Source organism: Pan paniscus, chromosome 2, assembly GCF_029289425.2.
Source record: "Pan paniscus chromosome 2, NHGRI_mPanPan1-v2.0_pri, whole genome shotgun sequence".
NCBI classification, from domain to species: domain Eukaryota; kingdom Metazoa; phylum Chordata; class Mammalia; order Primates; family Hominidae; genus Pan; species Pan paniscus.
In genome coordinates this window covers 15,219,991-15,241,120 of record NC_085926.1, presented here as the reverse complement: position 1 = coordinate 15,241,120, position 21,130 = coordinate 15,219,991, and the positions used below count along the sequence as shown (strand labels likewise).

Here is a 21,130-nt window from a genome sequence, read left to right as displayed (position 1 = left end):
ACAGTGGGAGTTCTACAGGGGTGAGTTAGCTGACTGGTTTGAGCTCAAGTGACTTAGAATTGTCAATACTCACTTTTGATAATCTTTGTATTTCTATAGGAGACAGGGCAGAATTGTCAATACTCACTTTTGATAATCCTTGTATTTCTATAGGAGACAGGGCAGAAGGGGCAGAGAATAAAACAAGTGACAAAGCCAACAACAACCGGGGCCTCAGCAGTAGCAGTGGCAGTGGTGGCAGCAGTAAGAGCCAAAGCAGCACCTCCCCTGAGGGCCAGGCCTTGGAGAACCAGATGAAGCAGCTCTCCCTACAGTGCTCAAAGGGAAGAGATGGAATTATTGCTGACATAAAAATGGTGCAGATTGGCTGATTCATCCTGGGCCCTGGCCGATGTGCATATCAACATTTATACATGGAACTGGAGAACATTGTGCCAATAATCATTTAATATATGCCAAATCTTACACGTCTACTCTAAACTGCTCTAATGAAGTTTCAGTGACCTTGAGGGCTAAAGATTGTTCTTCTGGGTAAGAACTCTTGGGCTGGTTTTTCAGAGCAGAGTTGTTGTTGTGGGTAGACTGTGACCAGGTTCACAGCCTTTGTGGAACATTCCGTATAACGGCATTGTGGAAGCAATAACTAGTTCCTATGAAAGAACCAGAGCTGGGAAGATGGCTGGGAAGCCAGGCCAAAGTGGGGGCAACAGCTTGCTTCTCTTTCTCTTCTCACCCTCAGTTTGTATGGGAAAATGGAGATGTCCTCTCCACTTTATCCCACGATATCTAAATGAAAAAGAAAACCCACACACAAAGCAAAATCTCAAGTATTAAGAGCACATATTTTTGACCCAGTGGAGGCTTAAAAAAAAAAAATCCAAGAACACAATTCATTTTCACCACCTCTGGTGTTCAGAGGGGGCTTTTAAAAAAGCGTGTATGCTGGGATACCCATTAAAACCATTTTCTAGAAGGCTACCATGAGCTGCACTTTTTGGGGTGGGAAAGGTGAATGCCAGTGGGGATGCGGGGGGATGAGGGTAGGAGGGACTTATAGAAGGGGAGTTGTGGCTGTGGGGGAGAAGGTTCTACAGCATAAGCCTTATCCTGCCAGCCAAGGGGATTTATTCTAAGAGAAGTGCATGTGAAGAATGGTTGCCACTGTTATTAGATTGACAAGATGTTAATTTCTCTGTAGGTTGTAACTTTAAAAATAAATGAAATTATTTAAGGGTTATGCTGCACTAGTATTCCTTAGAGGAAACGGTTCTTTAAAGTTAGGAAAGGGAGTAGGCAGGCATGTGTTGGCAAAGGCTGTTAATAGTAGTTAAGTGTTAAGACTGCTTTTCTTTAATGTTTTCATGGTAATGCATATTTAGAGCACTGTATTTTTGTCTTGTTAAGAAAATTTAGCATTTCTAAAAGAAAAAAGCAACCCTCTTTCAAACTGTTAATTCTGTCACAGCCTGTATATTTTAGTCATTTGTAAATCTCTTCATACAATAGTGACTTCTTTTTTGACTGATATAGTATCTTAATTACAAGGTTATTTTGTACTTGTCTTAATACACTTAAGTGTAATAAAAACGGCTTGAGAAAAGTTTCTCCTTTCTGTGACTTCAAGTAAGAACTCCCAGTATTGCCTAAATCTTCTAGGCAACCCTTTTTCCATAAGGAAGAGCATGGAGTGCTGTGGTCACCAGTAATCATTTTCAATTAAGGTCATGAACAGTAATAATTTAAGCCTTGTTTACCAAGGTTTGAATTCTACTTTTGCTGTTGCTAAAGCTGTGGGCAATGAGGAGACACAGTGGCAGATAAAGACGAGGTGGTGACGCTGGAGGAGTGGGCCTCGGCTGCACACTGCAGTCTCCCAGGAAGCTTAAGTGTTGCTGTCAGTTCTCGTCCCCAGAGAATTATTTAATTAACTGGGGGATACACTGGGGCATTAGACTTTTAAAAGCTCCCCGAGGGAATTCAAATGTGCATTCAGAGTTGAGAATCAGATGGATTCTTTCTTTTGTGGAAATGTTTTATAATGTTGAACTCTTAATCTGCATTTCATTATTAAAGCATGCTGTGGAGAAAAAGTTCTTGGTTGGCCAATCATGAGGTTTAAGTTTCAGAAATAACCCTTTGCAGTATCAAACAGGTGTTTTACCTAGTAGTTAGTTAATATTTCATCTAGGAAAGTTCACAGAAGTCCCTTGTGCTATTTAAGAACATTAAACAGCCGGCTGGGCCCAAGGGCTCATGCCTGTAATCCCAGCACTTTGGGAGGCCAAGGCTGGTGGATCACTTGAGCCCAGGAGTTCGAGACCAGCCTGGGCAACATAGTGAAACCCAGTCTTTACCAAAAATACAAAAATTGGCCAGTCTTGTAATTTGGGTCTCAAGCAAGAACACTTAACAGCATACCTGAATTTGACTAGTGACCTTCAGGGTTCATTCAGTTCTCATAAAATCTCCTTACACCCTTTTACCTGTAGTAAAGACACTGAGACTTGCTTGACTTACCATTAGCAAAAACTTCCCTGCAATCGAGGCAATTCTTTTTCCTCCTAGAAGAAACACCATCTGGAAAATAGCCCAAGCTAGGATAAAGTTTTTACAGCAGAGTCAAGTTATACAGTCTAATAACTAGAAATTTCTAGGTACTTCTCGCAGAGAATGAAAGTGGGAAGGAGTTTTCTAACACTGGGGCTTTCCCTTGTCTTTACAAAAGACAAAGCCTAGGCAGTCAGTCAGTAGCACCAGAGTATTCCTTATGGGCATTAGGAATTTCTCTTGTTTCCTGCCTCAATCCCCCTTTCCCATCAGCCTACCACTTGCTTGTCTCCTACACCAGAAAGGGATGCAGACCACCTTTTGACCAGGGCTCCCTTCTCACACTATCACCTAGTCAAATTTCTAGTTTTACGTAGTCTGCCCCTACTGCTGTCACTGTGGCCTCTTTATCTCCACCACATCTGACATTTAATTATACTCTTCTGGGAATTCTGTTCACTGGGCTTCTTAATCCTCCCCCAACCCTCGTTTTCTTGTATCTCCTGTTAGTCTGTGTATTTTTTTCTAAATTAGAAATACTTTCTAAAAAACTTCCCCCAAATCAGTTCTTAACCATCTTTAGTTCACGTGACTCTTGACTTTTTGGGTGATCTCGCTTACTATACCACGTTGATTCCAGATCTGGATTTTCTGGGCAATTTAATGTGTCAAAACTTACCTTCACTGAAGCTATGAGCATCTGTCCATGTGCTGAATTAGAAACTTGAGTCATCCTCTCTAACAATTCGACTGGTCTGTCTGTTATTTAGAACCTCCAAAAGGCCTGGATTGTTTTTCCTCCCTCTACAATGGGTCTAGATCTTGTCCCTCCCTCGACTAGACGGCCGTGACTGTGGGTGTCATTAGACACACACAGCAGCTCAATCAGGGCTCAGGGAAGAAGGCTTGTGAACCCTGGGCAAAATCTTTTAATCTCTTAGGCTTATTTCCTCAATTGTAAGAAGTACAAATAATAGTATCTATACTTTATTCAGCTATTGGGAAGATTAAAAAGAAAAATATACACATTGGGTACATAGTAAACACTCAATAATGGTCAGTAACCTGTCTTTTGAAGCTTTACCTTCAAGGTCCAAGTTAAAGTATCAGTTCTTCAAATACAATTTTTTATATTGGTCCAGCCAAAATTAATCTTTCCCTTATTCATACACTGGTGGCATGTTTTTAGAGCTCTATTATAGAAATCAGTGCCTTTAAGTTGTTCATATATAGGTCTCTTCTAATAAATTTGATGGCAGGGATTAGGTTTTTAGTTTGCATCCTGTACAAGATCTTTACCACAACAGGTTCAAATCATGTGTTTATAATATAGTTCTTATGTTCTGGATTTTTTCTTTTTAAAAAGTAACAGAAAACTTGTTAAATTTGTCCACCTAAAATTAATAGGCTAAAACTGAAAGCATGAAGTATTTACCAAAGTGAAATCTCATTAGTGTAATAATCTACCACTACTCTGTAAAAGAACAGATTTTTGTTGAAGTATATATTTTCATGCAAATAATCTGTTCTCATTTACATGAAACACGACAGATGAAATCTTTCAATAAATCTAAGTTAAACTATGCAATATCCGTAAGTATAAACATTTTATTTCAATTTAAGGTAGTAGCAATACAAAATAAGTTTTGATAATTATAAAGTAGAGACAATGAAAAATCCCACCCTATTTTTAGAATTTTAAAATATTGAACATCATTCTGTCCTGATGGGTTTTTATGTAAAGTGGGAATTTACATGACACCAGTATCTTGGCAATTCACTTTTTCTGAATGCTACATATCCCAATCACCATATATTAAATTCTCTATTTTCTTCAAAGTGCTATTGCCACAAGAGACTGAACGATACAGCAATTTAAAAAAAGACCACACAAACTAAATTGTAATGTCTTCAATATCTCAATTACTGTTTTTTAAAAATAAAAACTGCAGTAGTGAATTTCTTTAAGTTCTTGCTACATGATTGAATGGGAGATAACCTCAACAATTTTCATTCTTAGGCATGAGCATCTTCATGCTAAGGTAGTCTATACTTAAAAGCTTTATTCTTTCATAACACCTGGGCAACAAATATTTTAAAATCATAAATAATGCAAAATTAAAATCAGTTATGGTGGCACAATTCATTTGGTAACTAGTTGCCCAAGATGTATAGTAGAATCAAGCAGGTTTAACTTCCACATGCTCTGCAAAAAAGGGAAACAATGGAAATATTTCAGTAATCTAGCCCACTATTCCACTCAAGGAATCTATATCCTTTCTTTTTCTCATCTGGTCTCAGTTCCTTTATCCTCTTAGCAAAGGCATCTCACAGTGATGACTGAGTCTAATTTTAATCATATGCACTTTTTATACAAAATGGCCCCTAAAATGCAAGCCAACTCTATATACACAAAACCATGTAAACGGTACCTCTAGGTGATTTAGGTAATTCTGACTATATACAGTTCTTACCAAACACCCTGACAAGCACCAGATTCCACTGTAACACGTTTTTAGAGATTTAATTCCATTCTGATTGTTCTGCTTACTGTCCTGAAGATTTGTGTCCTTATTTGAAGAACTGATGTTTGGTAAGTATAAAAGCCAGTAACTTGAGATTTCTCCATCACTGAAGTTGTGTGATCTTGATGGGGATAATACTATTAAAGTCCAAGAAAAAAGGTCCTTCTTGTTTAGGCAAAAAGGTACTAGGAATGATATTGAAGATCCCAGAAGGTATATTTTCTAATTCCAGGTAGCAAAACCCACACCTATATTTAGAGAAAATGAGAATAAGGTTTATAGAAGATGATGCCACAAAAAGTAAAGTATAAAATAGATACAATAAAAATGCCAACATTACCTATAGTCACCACTAGATTTCCTCAGAAAGCCATGGGGACCAGGATCTCCTAGAGTAGAAACTGTTACAACCTCAAATCCAACGCTATATTGCCTAGCATTTAAAATGAACAGAATTACTGTATTAATATATATTCTCAAACATGATTTAAAATAACTATATCTGAAGTGCAGATGTCATACTAAGTTTATGTTTCTGAAGTTTCAGTAGAGAGAAACATACACACTCTATTTTTGATCATAACACACCATTTATATATTTCAGTTGAAGCCTTAAAGATTAACACCAGATTAAACTTACTTTAAGAGAGACTGTATTTTTACCATGGGCTCCCCAGGAAATATTTTATTTTTTTTGAGACAGAGTCTCACTCTGCTGCCCAGGTTAGAGTGCAGAGGCACGATCCTGGCTCACTGCAACCTCTGCCTCCTGGGTTCAAGTGATTATCCTGCCTCAGCCTTCTGAATAGCTGGGACTACAGGGGTATGCCACTGTGCCTGGCTAAATTTTTTTGTATTTTTAGTAGTGATGGGGTTTCATCATGTTGGCCAGGCTGGTCTCGAACTCTTGACCTCAGGTGATCTGCCAGCCTCAGCCTTCCAAAGTGCTGGGATTACAGGTGTGAGCCACTGCGCCCGACCTCTTTTTTATTTTTGAGACAGGGTCTCACTGTCACCCAGGCTGGAGTACAGTGGAGCAATCATGGCTCACTGCAGCCTTGCCCTCCTGGACTCGGGATTCTCCCACCTTAGCCTCCTCAGGACCTGGGACTATGGGTATGTATCACCATATCTGTCTAATTTCTTAAATTTTTTTTTATGGACAGGGGGTCTCACTATGCTGCCCAGGCTGGTCTGGAACTTCTGGGCTCAAGCTATCCTCCTACCTTGGCCTCCCAAAGTGCTGGGATTACAGCCTTGAGCCACCACACCTGGCCACAGGGAATAATTAAAAATATTGTCATTGGCCAGGTGCGGTGGCTCACGCCTGTAATCCCAGCACTTTGGGAGGCAGAGGTGGGTGGATCACAAGGTCAAGAGATCAAGAGCATCCTGGCCAACCTGTTGAAATCCCGTCTCTACCAAAAATACAAAAATTAGCTGGGCATGGTGGTGTGCACCTGTAGCCTCAGCTACTTGGGAGGCTGAGGCAGGAGAATCGCTCAAACCCAGGAGGCAGAGGTTGCAGTGAGCCGAGATCACACACTGCACTCCAGCCTGGTGACAGAGCGAGACTCTGTCTCAAAAAAAAAGAAAAAAAAAATTGTTATTGTAACAAATGGAAAGGCCTATGGGACAGGAAAGAAAACCCTGAAACAAAATCTGAATTTACAGAAGTACTTAGCATATTATAAACGTGGCATTCCAAATCAGTAAGGAAAGATTCATTTAGATGGTGATGAGGTAACAAAAAATTTAGAAAAAGACTCTTAAATTGTATTTCATACCAAATATAAAAATATATTCATATGAATTTTTTAAATGCAAAAAATTGAACCATAAAATAATCAGAATATGGTGAAAATTAATTTGGTAATGTGGTGAGAGTTCCTGTCCACAGCAAAATGAAACCAGAAGACAGATTTCATTATTTTAAAATGAATGTTTTTCTATGTGGGAGAAAAATGACAATCTGAGAAAAATATCCACAAATATGTGAAGGAGTTAATACCCTTACCTTATTCATGCTTATAATTTTAAAAAATGACAACTCTATGGGCAAGAAACATGAATAGGGAATAAACAATATTGTAATGAACATTATTACACGTTCCATCTATCTAGAAATTAAGTACAAAAGAGCAAATAGGTTTATTTACCCATTTCACCTATCAAACTGGTAGAGGTTTTAAAAATGACTTTCTTGTGGAAAAATAGTTTAATCAAATCTTCGTATCTAATGGGTTATTAACTGCTGCTGCTGGATTAGTTTGTAAGAAAAGCAAAATTAAGCCCAATCTTATTTAGAAGGTAGTTCTGTTTTTATTTGTATTTTTTTTTTTTTTTTTTTTTTTTTTGGTTGTTGTATGAGACAGGGTCTCGCTCTGTCAACCAGGCTGGAGTGCAGTGGCATCATCTGGGATCACTGCAACCTCTGCCTCCCGGGCTCAAGTCATCCTCCCACCTCAGCCTCCCAAGTGGCTGGGACTATACAAAGCACATGCCACCATGCCTGGCTAAATTTTAAAAAAAATTTTTGCAGAGATGAAGTTTTGCCATGTTGCTCAAGACCTGAACTCGATCCTCCTGTCTTGGCCTTCCAAAGTGCTGGGATTACAGGTGTTAGCCACCATGCCCAGGCTGTATTCTCTATATTTTTTAAACCTTTTAAAACTATGAAATATAACACTTAAGTAAAACATATATACAACTTAATCATTTGCAAAGTGAATAAACACCTGGGTAACCACCACCCAGATCAACAAATCCTCTCAGCACCACAGAATTCCCTGTATATTCCTAATTGCAACTCCTGTCCCTTGACAGAGCTTTTATAGTAATAACTCTCTTGCTCTGCTTTATAGTTTTACTACCTTAGTGTGCATCCTTACATGAGTATTTCAGTTTTGTCTGTTCTTGACTTCACAGAAGTAGAATCACATGGTATGTATTCTGTACATGTGGCTTTTTAAGACTTATCCATTATGTTGTGTGTAGCTGTAATTTATTTCCATTGTTATATCAGGACTATTATATGACTATATTATAATCTTAAATGTTGTCAATGTATATATGTTTCCAATTTCTGGCTATTACAATGGTTTACTGGCCATCTGGATTGCCCCCTTTATAATGTGTTTTTATTTTTTTATTTTTATTTTTTTTTATTATACTTTAAGTTTTAGGGTACATGTGCACATTGTGCAGGTTAGTTACATATGTATACATGTGCCATGCTGGTGCGCTGCACCCACTAACTCGTCATCTAGCATTAGGTATATCTCCCAATGCTATCCCTCCCCCCTCCCCCCACCCCACAACAGTCCCCAGAGTGTGATATTCCCCTTCCTGTGTCCATGTGATCTCACTGTTCAATTCCCACCTATGAGTGAGAATATGCGGTGTTTGGTTTTTTGTTCTTACGATAGTTTACTGAGAATGATGATTTCCAATTTCATTCATATCCCTACAAAGGACATGAATGTGTTTTTATTTTTTAAAAACTGCAGATTTTTTTCTTATCAATGTAGCATATTTACAAACATTTTAATATGCTCTTTGTCTTAAGAAATCTTTCCTCTCTTGAGGTTAAAACATTTCCTGCATTATCATCTAGAAGCTGTATTGTTTTGCCTTTCACATTTAGGTTTGTAATCCACCTGGAATTTGATGTGAAACAGGGTTCTAATTACCCTTTTTACACATGGATACTCAATTATTCCATATCATTTATTGAAAAGATTGTCCTTTCCTCACTCCACTATAATGCCATTGTTATAAATCCAATGTCCATATATGCTTAGGTCTGTTTCTAAACTTTTTTGTTATACTATGTACATTTGTAATAGAACATCATTAATTTAAGAAAGTTACTCATCACAAACCTTGGTCCTCGTAGCTCAATCAGTAACGGCCCAGTCTTTTCTATATGGAATTGGTAGATGGGGTTATTTTTGTGAGTCTCTTGGAAATTTCCACATCCTCCAGCACTCTGACCACTCCACTTTCCATTAATCTAATAAAAACAAAAGTTTTAGTATTAACAAAATTTCATTCTCCAATTCCACTTAAAGACAAAACTCCTTTCCATCTCAAAAAAAAAAAAAAAAAAAAGGCAATTTTCCACTCTGTGGCTCCAACCCCTCTCTCCCATCTTTATTTGCTGCTGACAGCCAGGCTGCTTTGCTCCACTAACCCCTATTTCCATCTCTTAGCCTCTAATCAAGTTGTTCTTTCTACCAGGAATTTTCCATAGAATCTTCCTCTATACATGTAGCCCACCCTGCAGTTAGTCTCAAATGCTACTTTTAAGGTTCATCCACATTGCCTTCTCTAACAACCAAAGTTTGCATTCATCGTCTTTCTCTGAATTTTCTTTTCACAGATGTTGCTCACTGAAGATCTTGTATTCCAACCCAAATTGAAGGCCACTTACGTTTCCCTTATATTCCTGTGAAGCCTTTGCTAAATATAAACAATAAAATGAGAGAAATGGGAAAGGGAATTTAAAAATTCTAAAAGAATGCTGAGATTACAACCAAATGAATTTTCTCACCCGTTTTGATAAGGTGTATGGTGAAGGAATCTTTGAAAAAGTAAAGCTGCATGCTGAATATACCTAGATTTAAAAAAAGACTGTATTGATAAATTTTACACTTACAAGAACATCAAAGTGATACATGAATATATTGGAAGACTAAAAAAATCAGTTGGCATACACAAGTCATTATAGGCAGCCTAGTATCAGGTCAGGTTTAATGAGCTGGGAACTGAGAAGCTAGGGGTCTGGTCTTGGCTTTCTCTGCTAGTAACTGTATGCCTCAGGACAAATCACAATTTTTCCAGGCTGTGGCTTCTGCATCCGAAAAAGGAATGGGTGGCAGCAGCTCCCAATGTCCCTTTCATCACTAAAAATCTATTCAAATTGAGCCGCTTATCTAGAGCAAACAAATCTATATAGAAGAAAATTACAATGACCTTCCCAGCTAGATAAGAGCAGTACATTTCTAGGTGACTGATTCTCTTTCACTAAGTTAAAAGTCTTTTTAAAGTCAATAAAAATATTAAACAGCGAAATAAGTTTTTATTGCTTGCTTTAAAATGAAATATATTGGCTGGGTGCAGTGGCTGACACCAGTAATCCCAGCACTTTGGGAGGCTGAGGTGGGTGAATCACTTGAGGTTAGGAGTTTGAGACCAGCCTGGCCAACATGGTGATACCCCATCTCTACAAAAAATACAAAAATTAGCTGGGCATGGTGGCAGCACCTGTAGTCCCAGCTACCCAGGAGGCTGAGGCAGGAGAATTACTTGAGCCCGGGAAGTGGAGGCTGCAGTGAGCCGAGATTGCACTAATATACTCACTCCAGCCTGGGTGACAGAGCAAGACTCTGTCTCAAAAAAAAAAAAAAAAAAAAGAAAAAAAGAAATGTATTATTAGTCCAACATACTATATTACCACGGGGCTAAACTATTACTATGAAAATAAAAATGCTCTTTCAAAATAAAAACATTTCTTTTCAAATGTATTATTTTCTACAGAAAGTATAATTTACTATTAAAATGATAAGCACAAAAATAGAGAGCAATACATTTTCAGAAATAAACTTTTTCTCCAGATAATACCACTTACAAAGCAGAGCATATTACATACTTTATATTACTGTGTTTTGTCATTGTGTGTTGGTTTTACTTACCCGAACCGTGTAATGGATTGTGTTCTGTTTTTCATATTGAGAAACCACTAATGTAAAGGTATGGGTGCCAGGTGTGGTCAGCTTTATCTTAGTCAAATAATGAGGGCTGTTAATTCGAATTCCATCAATGTATGGAGGTGGGTCAGCTGCAAACAAACAAGTAGGCTTAGAGAAAAGGAGACTTTTCTTTCTTTAATTTTATGGTTGATGTAGGAAAAATAATTACTTGGATGGACATCTCCTTAACTGATTCTCTCCTTAAAATATAATGATATTAGTGAATTATAATTTCAGTTGAAAACTTCAAAATTAAACAGTTCCTAATAAACAAAAATAATCTTTTTGAATACTTTCAATGAAGTATAATAGTACTTGCTATTTGCTCTGTGTTGCATTTCAGTAATTCCTACTATTTGTTCTGTGTTGCATTTTTCTCCCGTAGAGGATTTTAAAGTCAGGATTAGTTTTTTTTTTTTTAGATGAAATTTAAAAAAATAAAAAGAAGTATATAAAAATATACATTCCCCACCACTCAGGTTTAAATTAACTTTTTTTTTTTTTTTGGTCATTCTAGCCTTTTCATAAAACAATGTCTCTTTTAACCACTACACTTATCTTATTCCCTTCTATTGATGGATTTAGTCAGCATCTTTTTAGACTTGAATACAAACGTACCCACTCCTAAAAATGAATGAAAAAAATAACTGTTGCTGGTATAAGTGTATATATTAAAAAAATAGTGTATGTCTTAGATCTTTCATTTTTCACTCAACATTTTAAAAAGAGCTATGTTGTTCTATACAGATAGTTTATTTCTTATAACTGCCTGTATAATATTCCATCATACAAATATGACATTTTATCTATACCCCCAATTGCTTATTTAGAAAATCTGGATATTCAGATTATTTTCAATATTTTGTTATTACAAAGAATGCTGCCTAATATATTATTTGATAGTCCCATCAGTCAAGCCTGATACAATAAAATTTTATGCATGCCAATTACTATATGTTAAGATCGATGGTCTCACTTAGCTTATTTAGGAACGCTGAATATTTATAATAGGACCTATCAGAAAAACTAAGTATTTTGGTATCTCAAACAAATCATAAGTCTCTAATGATTAGGGGTGGTGTGGTCTAGTGAGAAGAGTAAAGAATTGGCATATCTGTGGATCTTGAATAAGGTTTTTAACCTTTCCATGTTTCAGTTTACTCTTCTGTCAAACAGGGAACAAGGCCTGTCCTATTTACTGCAGAGTGTTGTAATTAAAATAAAATTATAAACATGAAAGTATTCTGAAAAGACAAAATCACTATACATAAGATGGAGCATTGTTTTAAAAAAAGGAAAGCTTGGCTAGTTTAACTCGATATTTGTCACTGGACCTACTATGTGCCATGCCCATTCCAGAACGCAGGGATATTGACTAGCAAGACTCAGTGCCTGCCATCAACACATTGTAATAGGGAAGAATGCCATACTTCCCTATGATTAAACAAAGTAAGACTTAAACCACTTCTGATCACATCTTCCCATCACTGCCCATTTCTTTGCACAGCTTTCTTGCAAGAACTGTCAACAGTTGCTTCCTTACATCATAGTCTCTTTTAAAACCAATCCAACTGGGCTTCTAGCCCCACCTCTCCACTACGCCTGTTCTTATCAAGGTCAACAATGACTGACTGCCACGATGCTAAGTCCAATAGTTTCTTCCCTTTAATTTTTATTTTAGGTTTGGGGGTACATGTGAATGTTTGTTACAAAAGTAAATACGTGTCATGGGGGTTTGTTGTGCATATTATTTCATCACCCAGGTATCTTAGTTATCTTTTCTATTCCTCTCCCTCCTCCCACCCTCCCCCCACTTCAAGTAGACCTCAGTGTCTGTTGTTTCCTTCTTTGTGTTCGTAAGTTCTTATCATTTAGTTCCCACAATAGTTTCTTCTCTCACCTAATCTCATTTGATTTCTCAAACATCAATAGATGGAACTGTCCTTTCTTTTTCTCTTGAAAAATGTTCTTTGCTTGGGTTATGTGAAACCTCACTGTTTCATCAGGCCCTCTGTTCAAATTCTTTTGTGGTACCTTTTTCCTCTGCTGAACCTCAAGGTGTCTGAGAGTCCAAGGGTCAGATCCTGGGTGTTAATCTCTGAACCCACAACTCTCTTCACAGGTGATTTATGCAGTCCTATCTTCAAACTCCATCTATATGCTCCTGACTCCCCTATCTGTATCTCTACCCTTACCCCAGAACTCTATTCAAAAATCCAACAGCCTAGCTGCATCTTCATTTGGAGCCAGGACATGTCATTTTCCTGATTATGACAAGCCAAAGACTCTCCGAACCCTTCCTGTGGTGTACAGAACCTCATGTGATCTGACCTCTGCAAATCTTTCTGACCTCTTTTGATACCACACCTACCCAGGCAATTGGCCTGTCCTCTGTCCCAAAAATACACCATCTTTTCTCACTGTAAGGTCCTTGTACTTGCTGTTCCCTCTGCCTGTAATGCTTTTCCCTTGATTTCTTTGCATGACTGGTTCCTTTTTGTTATTCATAGCTCTTCTCATCCCTGCTCAAAGAGGTCTTCTATGACCACCCACCAAAAGCAACCAACCAGTCACTCACACATAACCCTTTTTTTACACGTGTATCAGTACTTGATATTTTGCTTATTAACTGTCTCCCCAACTAGAACATAAACACTATGAAAGCAGAATCCTGTTTTGTTCATCACTATTCTCCAGAGCCTTAAGATAGTTTCTCTCACTAAGTGATACACATTTTTTAAAAATGTGAAAGCAAAGTGGTTTCAACACAATGTGTTAAATATCTCAGGTGCCCAGTGGAAGGAATGGTATTTAGGCTGGACCTTAACTATGTGCATTAAGCAGAATAGGGAGAAAGGAATAAGGCAGGAGGAGAGATTCTTGAGAGAAGAAACCATGTGAAAAAAGGCAACAAGGGCATGGTGTATTCTGGAGTAGCAACTATCTCAACTGTGAGAAGCTGGGGCATGAAATAAAGGGGGGCAGGTAGATTAAGGTGGGAATAAAAAGCCTTATATATCATGCTAAAGAGCTTAGATTTTATCCAGAAGTTCAAGGAAAACCACAGAATACATTTGATTAGAGTAAAAGACATCATTTAAGTTTCAGAAATAAAATTCTGACAGCCATGTGCGAGAATATGGAAATCCCCCCTTGGAGTCTCCAAATTAAAACAAATCAAAACAAAACACAGAACAGCATGAATACCCATCTGCTTGAGTGGTTTCTATTAGTCTATCAACATAATTATTTCTCTATATTATCTACATAAAATGTGTCATTTTTCAACTTAATCATATAAATAAAATCTTATGTATGTTTATTTTAATGTTTGCTGGGCTACTAAACATACCTGGGTAATAAACTTTTTTCCCATCAGTCTTGTATACAACCATTGTGATAAATTCTCGATTATTCGCAAAATCATCCTAAAATCACAAAGAATCCAATGTGGTTAGAAAATGGGTTCAAAGTGCTATTTATTTTCTTTTTAAATCTCTCCACAAAAAATGCTCTAAATCTCTCCACAAAAAATCTCTAATTTTAAGAGCATTGTTTTCAGCTATTTAGTGCTATAAGAAACATTGTTTTTCTGAATTAAATTGTCATTTTAATAGATGACCACAATGTATGAATGTATATTAAATAAGATTCGGAGGCTATTAAGATTATGGTTAACCTTTACAGAATCAAGACTAATGATTCAACATTTCCAAATTCCTTTCAGCATATTTCAATGTTAATATTAAGATCTAAACTATACACGATCAACCCCCAAACCCTCACTGAAAAGCACAAACTCCCTCATACTTTTCTTCAGAGATGACTTTTGAACAAGATTTTAAGTGTATAATTATAAAATACAAATTTCCTTAGAGGAAAATATTCATTTATCTGAGAAAACACTATTCTCAGGGCACCTATGTAAATTAAACAGGCTGGTGTTTACGTATGTCTTTCACAATGTTCTAACTATATTAAAAAAATTTCTGTATGGGATATCATTAGAAGGGTATCAGTACCTTGTCTGTTATGTGTCTACTAAGCAAAACCCAAACTGCAGCGCCCCCCTGTGGACACTGCACCTCCAGTTTGTACTGGGGGTTGTTGGCCAGGCTATAGGCATCTTTCACAGGTCCTTGCTTAGCATCCCAAGTACTAAAAGATAAAGTCAACAAAGAAGGTTGTAATTAAATTTCTCATAGAGCTAAAATATAACACTATTTCAAAAAGTGAATTAAGCTATCCAAGTTTTTGGTTTTGTTTTACTGTTTTTAAATTTTTTTGGCACAACTAGGAAGCATGGAAAGAAAACAACTATTAACAAGATAGTCACTGTGGGCGTGACAAAAAGATGGAATGCTAGTCTTCCTAAATTAACCATTCCGTTATTTATTTATTTTTTTGAGACAGAGTCTTGCTCTGTTGTCCGGGCTGGAGTGCAGTGGCGTGATCTTGGCTCACTGCAACCTCCACCTCCCAGGCTTGAGCAATCTGCTGACCTCAGCCTCCCGAGTAGCTGGGACTACAAGTGTGCGCCACAATGCCTGGCTAACTTTTGTATTTTTTGTAGAGACGAGGTTTTGCCATGTTGCCCAACCTGGTCTAGAACTCCTGAGGTCAACTGATCCACCCACCTTGGCCTCCCAAAGTGCTGGGATTACAGGCATGAGCCACCGCGCCTGGCACAATTATGTTTTTAAGTGAAGAAAGTGGATGCTATTATAAAGCATACTCTGCAATATGCAAAAAGTTACCTGTGAATACATGTTGATTCTTTAAAAAGACCTGGATTCCAACTCAAATAAATCACATCATAATACTGGCAGAGATCATCCCAGGAAATCCAAAATATTCCTGAAAATTAATATCTTTGTTAATCTAAAAAAATCTTAATGCTAAATGATTTAAGTCAGTTACACATGTTTTGTCTTGTTAAAACATGTTTTTTTTGAAGAATAAATGGTATTAAAATTAAAAAGATATATTTACCGTTGTCTATTTTCTGAGCTGTTCGGGGATCAAAGTTTAAATACTTTTGCAACTCTGGAGTCCAGTTTTTTACATCATTTTCACTGTATCTTCCTTTCCAACGTAAATGACTCCAAGGATTTTTCAACTGGATAAATCGCAACCCCTATATAAAAAAGAAACAGGAGATAACATTAAGTTGTAAAACAGTTTTTACCATATTAGTTCTCTTATTACAGGATGAACTGAGTACTTATCAATTCTTTTCCCCTCAAATCAACTTGAAATTAATATTTTTAACACTTTCACCAGGTCATACATCGATCAAAAACTGTAAATGGCTGCCTACTCCCTAGAGCTAATAGTGCAGTCTTTCACCGCATGTAGTTAAAATTATATAAAATTCAAAAATCAGTTCCTTAGTCACAGCAGCCACATTTCAAATGTTAAATGACCACAGGTAGCTAGTAGCTATAATGGCTAATGCATTGGGCAGCCCAGATAAAGAACATTTCCATCATTGCAGGAGTTCTATTAGACAGTACTGCCTTAGAGCATGAAGTATTTTCTGCCTTTTCAAAGCTCACTCTACTCTGGCTCCACTTTATTTTCCAGTATTTATACTCCATGTAACCTTTGGCTCTAATCTAGTTTTTCCTTTCAGAATGCAATAAAATCCTTATTCAATTTTGCCTCTAAAGGCAATTGATCATGCTGTTCCCTTTTTCTGAAAGGCCCTCTTTGATCCCTTTAGCTACCCTTTCTTCTCAGTGCAGACAGACATAGTGAAGAAAAGAGAAAGGAACATGGACTTTGGGGTCAGAATAAAATGGGACCAAATTCCAGTTCTTTGGGTGGGTCATTTACCCTCTCTGAACATTCATTTACTCATATGTAAAATGAAGATTATGATGTGTCCCTAGAAGATGGCTGTGAAGATCAAATGGAATTAACATAAAGTATCTAGCATTTAGTAATTTCTTTCTTTTAATTACTTTGAATTCTCCAAACTTCATAGTGCTAGCAATCTGTATTACATTAGTTTAAAACAAATAGTATCCTATCTTATACTGTTTCCTACAAATGTAGTCATCTTGTCTCCCCAATGTAATCATTAACTCCTTGAAATGGTAACACTATCATCCCTTTTCAGATTTTCCACTCATGTATGGAACAGAATGTAAAGGTAAATGCTTAGTAAATACCAGGCATGTCTACAGAATTGATTACATTGATTCAGGAAAATAAAAGAGGTGGTAAATCCAAAATAATATGTCTTACTGCAAGCAGTCACCTTAGGAAATTGTGTACTTTTTCTAATGATATCATAAATCAAACTGTTTGGAAGACATCTAAACAACCACAACAACACATTCCTTTGCTATTTTAAATGGTGACAAATTGTGGCTGGGGGTAGATGTATGTGATTTCTGGACATAAGACTCATTCCTCTTAGGCTATATTCCCTAGAAGCTTCATTAATACAGTTTCTTTCATCAATATCTTCTACACTGTATGTGTCTCACCACACATAAGTCAACCGACATTTAACTCTAATTCCTTTCTTTTCAAAAAATTTAATTCTCCATAAGCAGGTAATCTGCCTCATTTCAGGACTCATAACACTTCCTAAAAGAGGAGCACAAAGGAAAGCAAATTGCTGCTAAGCTTTTCAGAGACAGACCCCCAGCATCAGTGATATTCAAGGACACCAAGATATGGATGTAGATTTTGTTTGGATGGGTAGAGAACCAGCCCTAAAAAGAAGGAAAGCTAGAGAACAAAAAAAAAAAAAAAATTTGATTTTGCTGAAACATCCAATTTCTAAAGTTATTTCCAAGTAGCAGCAAAGGAAAAGCCTTGGACAGCTTCAGAAATTCTATGATAACACCCGTCTGAACTGAAGTCAGCACCCTGATCTGGAGATGTAACTCCATAGTAGACTATGAAACATCACCTCAAAGACACAAAAATGACCCAAAGAGAGAATCGCTGAGACTAAAATGAAGACCTTGGAATATGCAAGCAGATTAGAGGTAGTCAAACAAAAATGATAGCACTTTTATGCAAATATTAATAAATATTGAAAATCTCTTTAAGTGAAGAAAGTCACCAATGATGTAATACTGAGCAGAGCTGTCAGAGTCTAAGATTAGGTCTTTCTGCAAAAAAGAGGTCCTAGAGATAAATGCTTGAATCAAATATGGAAATATTTTAAAACAGAAGTCAGAATTGGCCGGGCGTGGGGGCTCACGCCTGTAATCCCAGCACTTTGGGAGGCCAAGGTGGGTGGATCATGAGGTCAGGAGATCGAGACCATCCTGGCTAACATGGAGAAACCCTGTCTCTACTAAAAATATAAAAAATTGGCCGGGCGTGGTGGCGGGGCGCCTGTAGTCTCAGCTACTTGGGGGGCTGAGGCAGGAGAATGGCATGAACCTGGGAGGCGGAGCTTGCAATGAGCTGAGACCGCGCCACTGCACTCCAGCCTGGGCGACACAGTGAGACTGTCTCAAAAAAAAAAAAAAAAAAAAAAAGTCAGAATTAAATAAACACTTCAAAATATAAGTAGCAAAAAATAAAAAATAAAAATAATGCACCTAGGAAACTCCTTGAATATATACCCAATAAAAGAGTACTGGAGAAAACCTTTATATATAAATATACATTTTTTGAGGCAGGGTGTCACTGTGTCAACCAAGCTGGAGTGCAGTGGTGTGATCTCAGCTCACTGCAACATTGGGCTCAAGTGATCCTCCTACCTCAGCCTCCCAATTAGCTGGGACTACAGGCACGTGCCACCATGCCCAGCTAATTTTTTAAAAAATTATTTATTGTAGAGATGGGGTCTTGCTATGTTGCTCAGGCTGGTCTTGAACTCGTGGCCTCAAGCATTCCTCCTGCCTCAGCCTCCCAAAGTGCTAGGATTATAGGGGTGACCCACGGTGCCCAGCCACTTAAAATGTTTTGACTGGCATTTGTGGCAAATTATAATTTTAAAAAACCCCAAACTTATTGGCATACTTAATTTCACATAATTTTTATATTTTTTGCTTTAAGTGGGCAATTTTTATGCCACTTTTAAAGAAACAATTCTATAGAGCATGGCTGGGGGGTTCAACACTGACCAGCTAATTTAGAAAGTTCCAAGACTATAAATTTTAAAATGGTGCAATAGGTCCCTACTGTCCTCATTAATTCATATACAGTCGTGCACCATATAATGAAATGTTAAGACAGTGATGAACTACATATATCATAGTGGTTCCATAAGATTATAATGGAGCTGGAAAAGTTCTATTGCCAATTGACATCCTGATGATCCTGCCCCCATGTGGGCCTAGGCTAATGTGTGTGTTTATGTTTCGGATTTTAAGAAAACAGCCTAAAAAAAAATTAACAGAAAAAAGCTCACGTAAAGTACTTGTGTACAGCTCTACAATGTGTTTGTGTTTTCAGCTAGTTGTTATTACAGAGCCAGAAAGTTAAAAAAAATTTAAAGTTTATAAAGTAAAAAATTACAGTAAGCCAAGGTTAATTTATTATTGGGCTGCTCCGATGGTAGTGGGTTAATCAGAACTTATTAATAACATTCGTATCACTAAAGTTGGTATACAACCACCACTGATGATTTGACTGGCTTAGAACAATTCATTATTGAAGAAAAAATATTTTTATAAAGTCTACATGTCTAGCATTCATAAAGTCTACAGTAGTGTACAGCAATGTCCTAGGCTTTCCCATTCACTCACCACTCACTCACTCACCCAAAGCAACTGCCAGTCCTGCAAGCTCCAACCATGTAAGTGCCCTATACAGGTGTACCATTTAACAAAATCTTTTATACTGTATTTTTACTGTGTTTTTCTATGTTCAGATATACAAATACCAAGTTGTTATAACTGCCTACAGTATTCAATACAATAACATGCTGTACAGGTTTGTAGTCTAGGAGCACTAGGCTATACCACAGAGCTTGGGTGTATAGTAGGCTGTACCATCTAGGTTTGTGTAAGTACATTTTATGATGTTCATGCCACAACAAAATCACCTAACAATGCATTTCTTAGAATGTACACTCATCATTAAGCAACACGTGACTGTAAATCCATGTGCCACACATAAGAAAACCAGTCTAATTAACACACAGTAGTGCTCTGTTATTGCTGACTGATCACTACTTCTATTCGTTCTGTTATCAAGGGTCCTTCATTAAGAAATAGTACTTGTTTAATAATCTTTGTATTTTCGAATCCATAGAACCAATCCATTTTTCAGTTAAAAATAACAACAACCTCAGAAGTAATGAAGTCAAATATTCTAACCAGATATTGCAGAAACAGGGTCTGTCTGAAAGGCCTGACAGCACGCAAGGGCTTCTAGGAAGAAAAATACTTGCTTACACAAAACACACTGGCATGCATCTTATGCCCAGCTATCTTCCTATTTTCTTCCCCTTTCACAATTTTTTATTTTTTCAGACAGGGTCTCTATCACTCAGGCTGAAGCACAGTGGTGTGATCATGGCTCAATGCAGCCTTGATCTTCTGTGCTCAAGCAATCTTCCCACCTCAGCCTCTTGAGTAGCTGGAATTATAGATATATGGCACCATGCCCAGCTAATTTTTTTTTATTTTTTGTAGAGGTGGGGTCTTACTATGTTGCCCAGGCTGGTCTTGAACTCCTGGCCTCGAACTCCTGGCCTCAAGAGATCCTTCTGCATCAGCTTCCCAAAGTATCGGGATTACAAATGTGAGCCACCATGCCTGGCCCACTTTCATAAGTATTTATTCAGTGTCTACTATGCTTTAGAGCAGGGGTCCCCAACCCCCGGGCCACAGACAGGTACTGGTCCATGGCCTGTTAGGAACTGGGCCACATAGCAGGAGGTGAGCAGTGGGCAAGTGAGCATTACAGCCTGAGCTCTGCCTCCTGTCAGATCAGTGGTGGCATTAGATTCTCATAGGAGTGTGAACCCTATTGTGAACTGTGCATGCAAAAGATCTAAGCTGTGTTCCCCTTATGAGAATCTAATGCCTGATGATCTGAGGTAAAACAGTTTTATCCTGAAACCATGCTCCCACCCACCCCCCAGTCTGTGGAAAAACTGTCTTCCACAAAACGGATCCCTGATGCCAAAAAGGTTGGTGACCACTGCTTTAGAGCTTAACACTGTGATTGATCCAAACACCAAGAAGCAGCTTGGAATCTTGGGAGCTATGTATTCCGCCTCAAAACTGCTGGTTTTATGGAAAAGACAAAGAGGTGTAACAGCATTTCTGTTCTGTCATCAGTATCTGTGCCATCCCTATGATTTCCTTTCCCACCTTTTAA

At 37.6% G+C, this 21,130-nt stretch overlaps 2 protein-coding genes across 7 annotated transcripts in view; one reads left to right on the top strand and one right to left on the bottom strand.

Moving 5' to 3' along the window:
* SH3BP5 (SH3 domain binding protein 5) overlaps positions 1-1,600 on the top strand; it is a 77,855-nt gene extending 76,255 nt beyond the window's left edge. For both annotated transcript variants that reach the window (XM_008951678.5, XM_003826215.6), the window contains one exon: positions 154-1,600. In XM_008951678.5, coding sequence (XP_008949926.1) covers positions 154-371 — 218 coding nt within the window. In that variant the 3' untranslated portion in view covers positions 372-1,600. The remainder of the gene's footprint in view (positions 1-153) is intronic.
* A 2,535-nt stretch (positions 1,601-4,135) lies between these two features.
* The window catches only part of CAPN7 (calpain 7), a 46,083-nt gene continuing 29,088 nt past the window's right edge, over positions 4,136-21,130 (bottom strand). For 2 of the 5 annotated variants that reach the window (XM_003826216.5, XM_063602192.1), the window contains 9 exons: positions 15,818-15,962; positions 15,583-15,682; positions 14,848-14,983; positions 14,178-14,253; positions 10,769-10,914; positions 9,628-9,690; positions 8,957-9,087; positions 5,413-5,505; positions 4,136-5,320 (listed from right to left, as the gene is read on the bottom strand). In XM_003826216.5, coding sequence (XP_003826264.1) covers positions 5,176-5,320; positions 5,413-5,505; positions 8,957-9,087; positions 9,628-9,690; positions 10,769-10,914; positions 14,178-14,253; positions 14,848-14,983; positions 15,583-15,682; positions 15,818-15,962 — 1,035 coding nt within the window. In that variant the 3' untranslated portion in view covers positions 4,136-5,175. Of the gene's footprint in view, positions 5,321-5,412; positions 5,506-8,955; positions 9,088-9,627; positions 9,691-10,768; positions 10,915-14,177; positions 14,254-14,847; positions 14,984-15,582; positions 15,683-15,817; positions 15,963-21,130 lie in introns of those variants that run through there. The other 3 variants (XM_063602193.1, XM_034955894.3, XM_063602194.1) reach the window with 2 other exon arrangements.